Below are 12,483 nucleotides of genomic sequence, written 5' to 3'. Positions count from 1 at the left end.
CAAAGGGTAGCGCCCGCAACTGATAGTGGTGTTGAAGGATTGCGAACCTCAGATACCGCTGGTGTGAAAATGCTATCTGAACATGGAGGTAGGCGTCCTGGATGTCCAGGGACACCATGTAATCCCCCGGTTCCATCGCCAGAATGATGGAACGTACGTTTCCATCCTGAACTTGGGAACTCTGAGGAATCTGTTCAGAGACTTCAAGTTGAGGATAGGGCGATGAGAACCATTGGGTTTCTGCACCAGAAACAGAGACGAATAATACCCCGTCCCTTGTTGTGATAGAGGAACGGGAACAATGACCCCTGCTTTCAGCAAGGACTCTATAGCCTCCTGAACCTGTAACGCCTTGGTCTTGTCCTGAGAAGGACTTGTGCAGAAAAACTGGTGGGGTGGTCTGTGCCGAAAAGACAGGGCATACCCCTGGGAGACCACTTCTCGAACCCAGGCATCCGTGGTGGTATTGTGCCAGCACTGGGCAAATAGAAGAAGTCGGCCTCCCACTCTGAGGTCCCCCAGAGGGAGGCCCGTCCCATCAGGCCGCAGGTTTATCTTCCTGCTTGGAAGAAGGGCGCCGAGCACTCCAGGCTTGCTTCTAGGGTTTAGAGGCAGTCTTACTCGCAGACTGTCTCGGGAAGGACTGACCTTTCGTCTTACCCTGAACCCGAAAGGAACGAAAAGCCGAACTCCGAACCTTAGCAGGCAGTGCCGCCGAAGGGAGGAAGGCCGACTTGGATTTAGCCAGGGTGTCCACTATTTTGTCCAAGTCCGGACCAAATAGTAATTCCCCATTGAAAGGTAAGGCCTCCAGACCCTTCTTTGAATCAGAGTCCGCTCTCCAGGACCGCAACCACAAGGATCGGCGGCCAGACACCGCTGCAGCCGATACCCGCGAGGTCAGCAGACTAGCATCTAAAGAAGCTTCACCAATGTAAGAAGCAGCGTCCCTCATTTGTCCCAACAACGCCCGCTGGACATCCGGAGCGTCGTCTGGGAAGGTATCTTCCAATGCATAGGCCCACCCCTCAATGGCCTTGGCCACCCAGGAGATGGCCATGGACGGTCGGGCCACCGCCCCGGAGAGGGAGTAAATAGACTTTAAGCAAGTCTCAACTTTCCTGTCCGTGGGATCCTTTAGCGAGGATATCGACGGTAATGGTAAGGTGGCGCCCCGAGTTAAACGGGTGACATGGGAATCCACCGCCGGTGGAGTTTCCCATTTTTTACAATGTGCCTCAGGGAAGGGGTAATTAGAAGCCAACCGCTTCTGAGGAAGGAATCTCTTACTGGGCGCCTGCCAAGCTACCGCCATATGATCCGTCAACTGATCCGACAGGGGAAACACCGCAGAAGCCACCTTAGTTTTTTTGAAACTAGGAAACTTCGACTTAGGAACCGGTGCCTCATCCTCTATAAGAAGAATAGCTCGCACCGCCCTAACTAGTGCTCGCACTTTAATGGACGACTTGGTATCCATTTCCTGGACCGAGGCGTCCGAGTCAGTGTCATCAGGGACCTCCCCATCATCTGAGGAACCCTCTGAGTCCGATACCTGAGCAGCCCGTGTCATGAGTGGGCGTTTTGAAATCCTAGAAGGCATGTCAGTCTGCAACATTGACTGAAAAGCCGAGGAAGTGGCCGCCAAATTTTGCACGGAGTTGGAGAGCACATCCACCCATGGTGGAGGAGTCGCCATAGGGGCCTGAAAAGGTACCACAGGCTGCTGCGGCACAGGGGAAGCCTGTATATACATAGGCAACCCCGCATAGGGACCTACTGATTGAGACCCAGGAGGACTCCGCAATAACTGCGGGACACCCGGGGAATGGGGGACCGCCCTAGTAGGGAGAGCAGTCGGGACCGACAGACGGTCCGCAATAGACACCAGCACTTGAGAAAACATCGCCCACGGTGGTTCCTGCGCCAGAGAAGGTTTGGATGGGCCAGGAGCCACCTGGCATCGACTACACAGGCCATCCTGTGACAAATCCTCCCTATCTACTCCTGCAGAACAGCGTCCGCAGGAGGCCAACACCGGAGCCACTGAGCGCTCAACCTCCTCGTCTGACATGACAGAATATATTATATATCCGGCACCAGGGTAGAAGTAAAACGCACTCACCGGTGTGCTGAACAACAGCCCACAATATGGCACTGAGTAGCACACAACTGTATGTGACGGACCTCACAAATACGTGATCTATATAAGTGAGGTCAGTAGAAACGCCCCTCCCCCACACACCTGTAGGGCTTGTAGGAGAAGTAAAGGGATAGGTATAAGCTGACAGTAAGTAGAAAATAAGCACAGACGGCAGCACTAGCAATAGTCACATACCATGCAGGAAGATATACTCACTGCACCTTTACACTACAATCAACCTGCCCAGATTCAGTGTCTGGGAGGGCTATAGTGCTGTGTACGCTGTCCTTAATCAGGGGAGAGGTACACAGGGGGACCGGTCCGCGTGCTCCCTGAGATCTGCGCTGCCACTGGGAAAATGGCCGCTGGAGACCTCAGAGGAGGAGTGGCCGTGTAACTGCAGCTCAGCGACGCCAGACTGCGTGCTGAAAGGCGCGCTGAGCTGAGGGGAGGAGCCGCTGACAGGGAAGGCTTCCTCCCCTGGCTGGCCATAACCCCAGGGATGCTGGCTTCCCGCTTGCCCCTTTATCCCTGGTGGTCTAGTGGTCCCACGGGTTATGGGGGGGCCCGCCGCCACTGCCAGCAGCCTCCGGTCTGTCCCCAGGACCGGAGGCTAAAGGACTGCATTTAAGGCATTCCGCGCGCCGCCGCTAGCCAGCGACGCGCGGCTTACCTGAATCCCCGGCGACTCCGGCAGCAGTCCTGGGAGGTAGACAGAGTCCGGCTAGTACGGACTCTGCCCTCCCGCCGCGAACCCCAGATCAGTACTGGCGTCACGGCGCCAGTCGGGGATCAGAGCGGCAGCGTGGGCGTCTGTACAGACAGCCCTTCGCTGCCGTCTGTAGTAAAAAGATTAAAATAAATAAAATCTAACTTAAAATAAAAAAGCTTCTGGGGGCTGCTCCTGCAGCCCCCCTGCGCGGTGACCGACTCCGGCCGGGCACCAGCTTACACTGAGGTGCCTGTGGCTCGGGGGCGGGGTATAGAGGAGGACCCAAGTGCATCCTGGGAGCTAAAAGCTTAACTGTGTGGTGCCCATGGATCCTGTTCCAGCTATAACCCCAAGGTCAACCCTGTGGACCCCCTATGGACCCTGAAGTAGAAAAAGGCCCTGTTCCAACGGGCACTTAAATAAAACTTAGGTCAGGTGGGGTATAGAAGGGGAGGAGCCAAGTCCAGCAAATCTTCAAGCTTTAAAGTGCTAGACAGTGTACACCATTCACTATACCCCAACATAAGCCAGTGTTCCCCATGGAGGTAGGAGAAAACTAGCTTTCTTCCAGTGGCCTCAGAAATTCTTTTATCTAGGTCTGGGCCAAACAAAGAAAAAGACGTATCTAAAAGCGGCTTCCCCCAAGTATTCTGATCCTACTTTGAGCTGCTCTGCAATAGATAATAATGGAGACCTAGGACTGTGACTGGATCCCCTCTATTAAAAGGTCAGTCCACTTCTCCTTTGCCTTAGCTACCCAAGCTAAAGCAATACTGGGCCTAAAAGCTGCTCCTGCAGCAACCGAACTAGATTACACTATAATTTTACACTTCAAGTATGAGCCTTCTTTTAGATAGGCCCTATCCAGAATTGGGGGAGCCGTGGCCTTAGATAAATGAGCTACTTTAACATCCACCCTTGGCGAATGTTCTCTGAAAGCTATCTTGATAAAATAAGATTTAGAAGGAAACCTGTGTGGAATCTGAAATTTCTTAACAGGATTAAGCCATGATTCAGCTACTAATTATAACACTTGAAAAGTTGATAGATTAAAGAAAATATTTATTTCCCTTATGCTGGACATACACTGCCAGATAAAAAGCCTGTTAGAACTACAAACATTTTATCTGCCAGCCTGACATCAAGAAGATATCATGGGCATACACTGAGATATCTCACAGCATATTGGCCTAGATATCTGCGCTCCTCCCCACGGGAGAAGATATTTTCCCATTCTTTCCCTGTTAAGGAACAGGGAAAACATCAGATCAAACGTGCTGGATGTTCCGGCATGCCCAACAGATATTTTCAGATTGGTCGCCTGCATAAACTGTGCAATTATCTGGCCGATCCACCAGATAATTGTATAGTGTATGCCCAGCATTAGTTCAAAATTAATTATTGGAAGGAGACTCCAGATTTTCAATAACTCTTATGCTGCATACACACGTAAAGATTTTCTGTCCAACCATCCAACTAGTTGATTGGTTGGAATGAAAATCTGGTAACATATGGAGGTAACTGATGATCAGCAATTTGCTTCTAAATGCCAGAAAAAAAAAAAAAAAAAGATGAAAATGGTCGTTCAGACAAGTTTGTTAAATGTTTGATCTAAACAATTTGTTCAAACAGTTTTTGTCCATTTTCCGGCGTTTGGGAGCAAACTGCTGATTGTCATTCGCTTTCATACCTTACCAGATTTTCATTCCAACCAATCAACTAGTTGGATGGTTGGACAGATAATCTTTACGTGTGTACCCAGCTTTAGGTCCAGGACCTGATGCACAGATTTAACCAGGTCATCCACCCCTGAACACCTGTTCAATCATCTGTTAAGTATACAGATTCCTCAAAATCAGAATCTTCCTGATGTTCTTCCTCTTCGAGGAAACAGACTCAAAACTCTGACAAATGCTCCATAAGCTGTCATGTACATATTTTGGGGCCAGCTGAAGACACTAATTTCGCTAACGTAAAAGGACAACCTTTACAGCCCGAAAGCAGATGTCTTCATTGCCCTAGCCCAAGATGGCACCTCCGTCGACCCTAAGGTTACGGACACCCTAGAAGAAAGAAACGTCTGTGCGTACCACCCTGAACCATCTTATATGAAACAGAGTATCAGCTACTCTATTACTCTGACTAGACACAAAATTAGACAATTCCTCCCACATAACATAATCTATGGAAAGAGCCAAGAACCTAGGCCAAGCTGTTTTTTTTTTCCACAGGGCTTGCTGCAGCTCGGCAACCAGTCGCACATCACGAGCATCCTCGCAAGCAGCACAGCAAGCATGTGTGCACCACTAGGTAATTTACCCTGTAAACGAACAAAAAAGTTATCAGTTGATCCTCTTTTCATGTGTGGGACTGTACCATGTTCTGCAAATCGTCTGGGCTGCCTGATGGTCAGCCATACCACAGTGTTACCTTTTAATTACGGGTAGGCACTAGGTGCCTCCACTCACAACTCTGACCCTTTCAGTAAGGTAAGAGGCAGCCATTGCCATAGATACAGTCACCCCACCTTTCAGTAGGGAGGGTGGCCTGGTCCGTATTATGCTTCCTGCTGCTGGCCGATGTCATCTGTAATAGCCAGCAGCTGTGTTTAACAGAGAGTACGCATTACTACTGCATACGGCAACTGATGCCGGACTGCACAGTCATACCCGACGCTCTGCTCTCTGTGGCTACCATTACTACCAGTCTGCTACTGATCCCAGTTGTGCGCTCTCTGGCAGTGGGTCCTGCGCCCCAGTGCCTCCAGCCACAGCTTCCCACCGGACCACCCCTTAACTCATCTGCACAGCTGCTGACCCCACCCCTGGCTCAGCCTGCAGACTCTGCCATTCTGTTGCGTGTCCTACCATCACGAACCTTAGAGAGGGAGCCCCATCTGCCAACAGGAAAGGCCTTTCTAATTACCTTGCAAACACAGTATTTATAATATCATGAAGTTACAGGTTTTAAAAGAGATAACAAAGACTTACCTGAAGTAAGTGGATAAAACTTAAAATCTAAATTTTTAACAATGGAGTTGGTAAGAAAATAAACCTTAAATGTTACCACTAATTCACAACTAAGCAGGAATTAACAAAAGTGTAACAAACTCACACTTTACTGCATGACACAGCTGATAGGCCATATGACGAATTTGACGAAGTGGATATGGAAGGAAATTGTTCTCCTTTTGGAAGTCAAATGTGCTCTTCCCAAGCAGCTCAAATGCAATGCACACATGTCCATGAAACTCAAACCAATCCCGCATCAGTACACACATGCTGGGGACAAAGATACAAAGGGAATGTCAGTTTTGGCATTTTGTATAGTAATATCCCGGTTTTCAACAAACTAGCCACGCCTAATGGATTAGACACCCAATTAATACATTTGAATAAAAAAAAAAAAACGCTGTAGCCTAAGAAAATCTGTGTAAAGTATAAAGACAAGAGTGTTAGAGGAGCAATGGAGTGCATGATATACAGTCCCTTGCAAAAGTATTCACCCCCATTGGTTTTTTACCTTTTTTGTTACATTGCAACCTGTAATTTATTTTGTTAATCTGAATTTTATGTGATGGATCTCCACAAAATAGTCTAATTTGGTGAAGTGAAATGAGAAAAAAATATATATATATCATATAATATAATATATTATATATATATATATATATATATATATATATATATATATATATATATAATTCTGCAAATTGGCATATGCAATCACCCCCTTTGCTATGAAGCCCCTCAAAAGTTCTGGTGCAACCAATTACCTTCAGAAGTCACATAATTATTGAAATGACATCCGCTTGTGTGAAATCTAAGTGTCACATGATCTGTCAGTATAAACAAACCTTTTCTGAAAGGCCCCAGAGGCTGCAACACCACTAAGCAAGAGGCATCACACCATGAAGACCAAGGAGTTCTCCAAACAAGTCAGGGACGTTGTTGAGAAGTACAATTCTGGGTTGGGTTATAAAAAAAAATATCCAAATCTTTGATGATCCCCCCCCCAGAGCACCATCAAATCCATCATCATCAAATGGAGAGAACATGGTACCACAACAAACCTGCCAAGAGAGGGCCGCCCACCAAAACTCACAGACCGGGCAAGGAGGGAATTAATCAGAGATGCAGCATAGAGACCAAAGGTAACACTGAAGGAGCTGCAGAGTTCCACAGCAGAGACTGGTGTATCTGTGCATGTGACCACAATACGCCGTATACTCCATAGAGCTGGGCTTTATGGAAGAGTGACCAGAAAAAAGCCATTAGTTAGTGATAAAAATAAGAAGACACGATTTGAGTTTGCCAAAAGGCATGTGGGCAACTCCCCAAATGTATGGAGATGCTCTGGTCAGATGAGATTAAAATTGAACTTTTCGGCCACCAAGGAAAACGCTAGTCAAAGCCCAGATCTCAATCCAATTGAGAATCTGTGGTCAGACTTGAAGATTGCTGTTCACAAGCCGAAACCATCCAATATGAAGGCGCAGGAGCAGTTTTGCCTTGAGGAATAAATCCCAGGGGCAAGATGTGGCAAGCTCATAGAGACTTATCCAAAGCGACTTGCAGCTGTAATTGCCGCAAAAGGCGGCTCGACAAAGTACTGACTTTAGGGGGGGTGAATAGTTATGCACGTTGAAGTTTTCTGTTATGTTGTCCTAAATGCTGTTTGATTCACGATCTAAAAAAAAACAAAACAAAAAAACAAACAAACCACAACTTCACTGTTGTAGGCATGTTCTATGAATGAAATAATGCACACCTTCAAACATTCCATTTTAATTCTAGGTTGTGAGGCAACAAAAACCATGAAAAATGCAGAGTGTGAATACTTTTGCAAGGCATTGTATTGTTCTCATGAGTATGCAGTATAGTTTGGGATTGTCAATTGCAAGTGAGGTGACAAAAAAAAAAAAAAGTACATGTCACAATTGGCTATGACACGAAAGATCAGTATCTGAGTGAGTAAATAGGGGAGGTTTTATTTTCCTTGCAGCTTTCTGATAAGTGCAGTTGCTCTCCTGAGTAGAGTTTATAACATAACTCAATGAAAGGAAATAGGAGCACAATATATACAGAAACTTTACAAAAGGGAGTAGACAAAGTAAATGTAAAAGGACAATGATTTGTTTGCCTTTTACATAGTTACTATATTTTAAAATTTTAAATCCAGTAGCAGTGGATGTTTGAGCTTTGTTTTTCATTTTCTTTTTAAACATTAGAGTTGTTGGAGATCACTGTAGGCTTCCCAACTTGCATACATGTAATAAAGGCAGAAAATATATTATTTTAAAACAGGAGTTTTGTGCTTACCTGTTAAATCCTTAACAGATGCAGAGTCTGGGTAGTAAAAGGTTAAAAAAAAAAATAAAAAAAAAAACCTTCCTGCACAGGCTCCTCCCCCTGGCTCCCGACAGATAGTTTACTCAATGCAGAAAAAAAAGAAGAAAGAAAAAAGAAGAAAAAAAAAAAAAAAAGGAGAAAGGAGGCCATCACAATCACATATACATACGTAAAGGTGGCTGGAAAGCCAATAGGCTCCTAAGAAAACACTGGGAGCCAGGTGTGCAAGTAGGTATTTGGAGGCCCCATAGCAAAAGTTTTTAAGGGCCCCTATGTACCACCCAAAAGTGAAAAATGTATATTACACATGTAAATTTGACAAGGAAGATGGGCCCCGCTCAGCTCTGGGCCCCATAGCAGTTACAACCCTTGCCCCTTTTGTAGCTATGCCAAAGCTGGGAGCGCCAGGGAGGGAGCCCAGTGTCCCCCATGGAAACCGAGAAAAGGATTTAACGGGCAAGAAAAAAAAAAAATCCTGCTCTCTTGCTTTCTATGGGGAACAGTGGAGACATTAGGGATGTCCCATAGCTGTCACTAAGGGAGGGATCACTCTTATGCGGAAGATAACACCCCGCAACTGAAAGACTCGCAAGAAGCAAAAGTGTCAAAATGGTAGAATTAAATAAAAGTGTGGGTGGAACACCAAGTGGCAAGCTCTACAAAGTTGTACCGCTGACGCACCACGACGAACCACACATGAAGTCTCCACGGACCTCGTAGAATGGGCCAAAACACTCAGGGACAGGTCGACCAGTCGAAACATAAGCATGACAGATAACAGCCGCAAGCCACTGGGTAAAAGCTGGTTTTGATGACGGCCAGCTCCGCTTGTGAGCGTCAAACAGGACAAACAGCATCAGTGCGACGCAACTCCTCAGTTTTAGCAAGTCAAAGAGCAAGAACCACATACAGGGTTTACAAAGATGGATCAGAAGTACCAGAAGATCAGAAGTACCCCCTCTGGGAGAGCAGGCATCACAATTTCCTGATTAATGTGGAAGAAACTCCAAAGTAGTGGGAGGGACCGCATGGCCCTGGTAAAAACAAGAAAGGGTGACCTATGCGACAAGGCTGACATTTCAGAGACTCACCTGGACGAAGAGATAGCCAGCAAGAAAACGATATTTCATGTCAGGAAGCGCATTCCACCAAGTCTAGTGGTTCAAAGTGAGGTTTCTTAAGAACCTGAGAAGACCAGTGACTTTTAAAGGTCATGTGAAGGATTGATGCACACCCATCTCCGGAGGATGGCATCCGTGGTAAGAATGGTCGATGAAATCGGAAACTGACGTCCCTTGTCCAAGTGAGATTTGAACAACCACCATCGTAGGGACTGTCTTGTCTTGGGAGACAGACTGATGAACTGTAAAACATATCTGGAGGGGAGAGCCACTCCATTTGGAAACCATTCCCTGTAATATAATAAAAAAAAAAAAAAAAACACACCAGAACTGAGCAAACTCCACCATGTTGAAGGTCGACACCAGTTTGCCAAGAACTTTCATGCAGAAATGGATAAAAACAGTGGAGAAGCAGTTGAAAGCAGAGCATCTGTTGGGTAGGAACTAGAGAGGACTTCTGGATATTAGGAACCAACCGTGAGCCTGTAACATGTTTACGGACAAAGTGAGGTGAGCATCCAGTTCTGGTGGCATGGTGTTCTGGCCATGAGAAGGTGGTCGCCCAAGTAGGGAAAACTCCTTATTGGCGCAGAACAGCAGCCATGACGGACATCACGTTAATACTAGGGGTGCTGTCAAGAGAATAAATGGCAGATCTTGGAACTGAAAGTGTTCGCTGAGCACTGCAAAACGGTGAATGGACTGACGACCTTGCCACATTGGAATATGAAGATAAGCGTGCTTGATGTCCAAGGACGACATGAAGTTGCTGGGTTTCAAGGATTGGATTATCGATCTGAGGGATTCCTTTTTGAATCTGGGAACCTGTAGATGAAGATTGAGGGATTTGAGAATCAAAATGGGGCAGAAATGAGGAAGAGGTTTGAGTATACACCTCATCCCGGCTGAAGAGGAGTGACAGGAACAATGACTTCTGACGTTAATTAGGGATGGCAAACGACCATAGATGGTTTGCAAGCAATAACTGGTGCATTAGACATACCACAGACACTCAACATTCTAAAATGACTCCATATGGAATGATTAGACGGATAAACTGGAGTGAAGTTCTTACTATTTATTTTCCTGATCTCGCTCTCGAATCTTCTTTAGGACATTGATCTCGAGCTGGGCTGCCTCTCTGTACTTTTGTATATTTCGGATTATCTTCAGAGCAACTCTGATGCGGCCTCTGCAAACAATATCAAGTAATTAGAAGAGGATAACCTGAGACACTAGGGACTGCTATATGCCACTGAATAAATTCAAAGTTCCATCTTTACAAACCTTTCATGGTCCATACACTCCATCACTTTGCCAAATGTTCCCTCTCCTAGATTTCTCACAATTTCATCTGGAAGACAAGAGTAAAAATTTTAGACTCCAAAATGTTTAAACATGAATAGAAAGTCTGTAACAGACTGACCACCTCCTTCACTGCTAGGCAGATTTCCAGAGTCCAGCTATTATACTACCACACATTTCATCTAGAGCCCATTTTCTAAGTTGGGCATTATAACACTTTCTGGAACATACCACGGCACATTCTAAGGGAATCTGATTTATCGAAAGGTTTACTATTAATAGTCATAACCTTAACCCTTGGATAAGATCCTCAAATCCTATATCACCACATGGAGCATCAACTTCACAGCCAACACTAAACAGTACACATGGGAAGGGTTTACTAGCTGGGGTAATATGATGGTGGAATACAATTACCTCATGGTTCTGTTAATATTCTACAGTGATATATAATTGGTAGAACAAGAGTAGTATCTCTGAGTTGAGGGAAAACAACACCACTCGGATTTATTTTAGTGCAATGGGATTCTGCTAAAATGATAAATGACTTATCAGCTGTTACATAAGAGGAACTCTGCTGGTCTGCTCAGTAGTGAAAGGGATGATCATTATGCGAGCCACACACTTTGTCACTGGCTCAGCCTTCAGTTCCCTCAGCCCTATGGTTTTCTTATGGGGAGGGGGAAGTCAAGGGAAAAGCAGAGAGGTTAAAGTTTTACGGAAGTGGCATTAGTACATCTGTCCAGGATGCGATCTCCGGTCCAGCACACCAGGTGCCCTTGCTTGTCATCTTCAATGTTCTGGCTGTCCTTAGCACTTCGCTGGCTTTTCTGCACGGCCAACAGCCACCCACAGATGTAAGGTGTAGTTTCCATTGACGATAAAAACCGGGGAGGTGGTTACATTAAGATGACGCAGTCCAAGTCGGTGTAGATTGAGGAGGTGCGCATATAAAAACATAGAATAGGGGATATTGCAAAGGGAGACGTGCAAGTTAGAGACAGATCAGCTTAGAAGCTGAACTGAATTCAATAAAGCACTTTCCTCCTGATTAGGTTAAGAAATGCTCTAAAAACTAAATTATCCATTATTAGCCACTCTGTGCAAGCAAGATAATTACAGGGCAAAAAAAAGAAAAGTTCTGGGTAGATACACCTTTAAAGGATTACAAATCCAAAGTGATAACATTTACAGCAAAATGCATCCAATAAAAAAAAAAGGATCTTGTAACATTCGCATATATTTTCCAACTGAAACCCTCAAATTTATAGTAGCCACAAAAAAATAAAAAATAATAATCAATGCTGTTCTAATTGTCGTTGCACCACTAGTTCTGGCTGCCCATGATAGCCATAGTGGGGTAGGTCTAGTTACATTACCTAGCTATTCTGTGAGAGTCAAGCTTCATTTTGAATGGAATTGTGAAATACAATCAATTGGTGAAAATGTAATTAAGGGAGACTAACAGATTGATATTTTTAAATCCGGGGCATTGTAAAACTATTCCTTCACCTTCTTAGTCAAGAAAACACCTAACATTACATACTGTGAACGTGATCCTCTACTAAATGCAGCCATTTTTCCTAAGGTCACGTTGAAAACAATTTAAAAAGTAGCAAAAAGGCTTTTTTTTGGTACTTACCATTGAATCCTTTTCTCAGATTCATGCTGGGGGACACTGGACCATGTAGATGGGACTGCAGGAGCTGGCACTTAATCTAAATTAAACCTATAGCTTTAACACCAAGATCTTCCCCTCTGCAACCCCATCATGCTAGTACAACGTGCACGGTATGGAGAAGCAGTAACCCAGTGAAACTGTTAGAACACGAAGAAGAAAAAAGACAAACA

At 45.3% G+C, this 12,483-nt stretch overlaps 1 protein-coding gene across 1 annotated transcript in view; it reads right to left on the bottom strand.

Moving 5' to 3' along the window:
- CLK3 (CDC like kinase 3) overlaps positions 1-12,483 on the bottom strand; it is a 94,290-nt gene that overhangs the window by 51,375 nt on the left and 30,432 nt on the right. The window contains exons 5-8 of the mRNA XM_088446127.1: positions 11,369-11,462; positions 10,615-10,681; positions 10,403-10,519; positions 5,970-6,136 (exon numbers count right to left, since the gene is read on the bottom strand). Coding sequence (XP_088302253.1) covers positions 5,970-6,136; positions 10,403-10,519; positions 10,615-10,681; positions 11,369-11,462 — 445 coding nt within the window. The remainder of the gene's footprint in view (positions 1-5,969; positions 6,137-10,402; positions 10,520-10,614; positions 10,682-11,368; positions 11,463-12,483) is intronic.

Source organism: Taudactylus pleione, unplaced genomic scaffold, assembly GCF_031769625.1.
Source record: "Taudactylus pleione unplaced genomic scaffold, aTauple2 ptg000019l, whole genome shotgun sequence".
NCBI lineage: Eukaryota > Metazoa > Chordata > Amphibia > Anura > Myobatrachidae > Taudactylus > Taudactylus pleione.
This window is presented reverse-complemented; position numbering and strand designations above follow the sequence as displayed.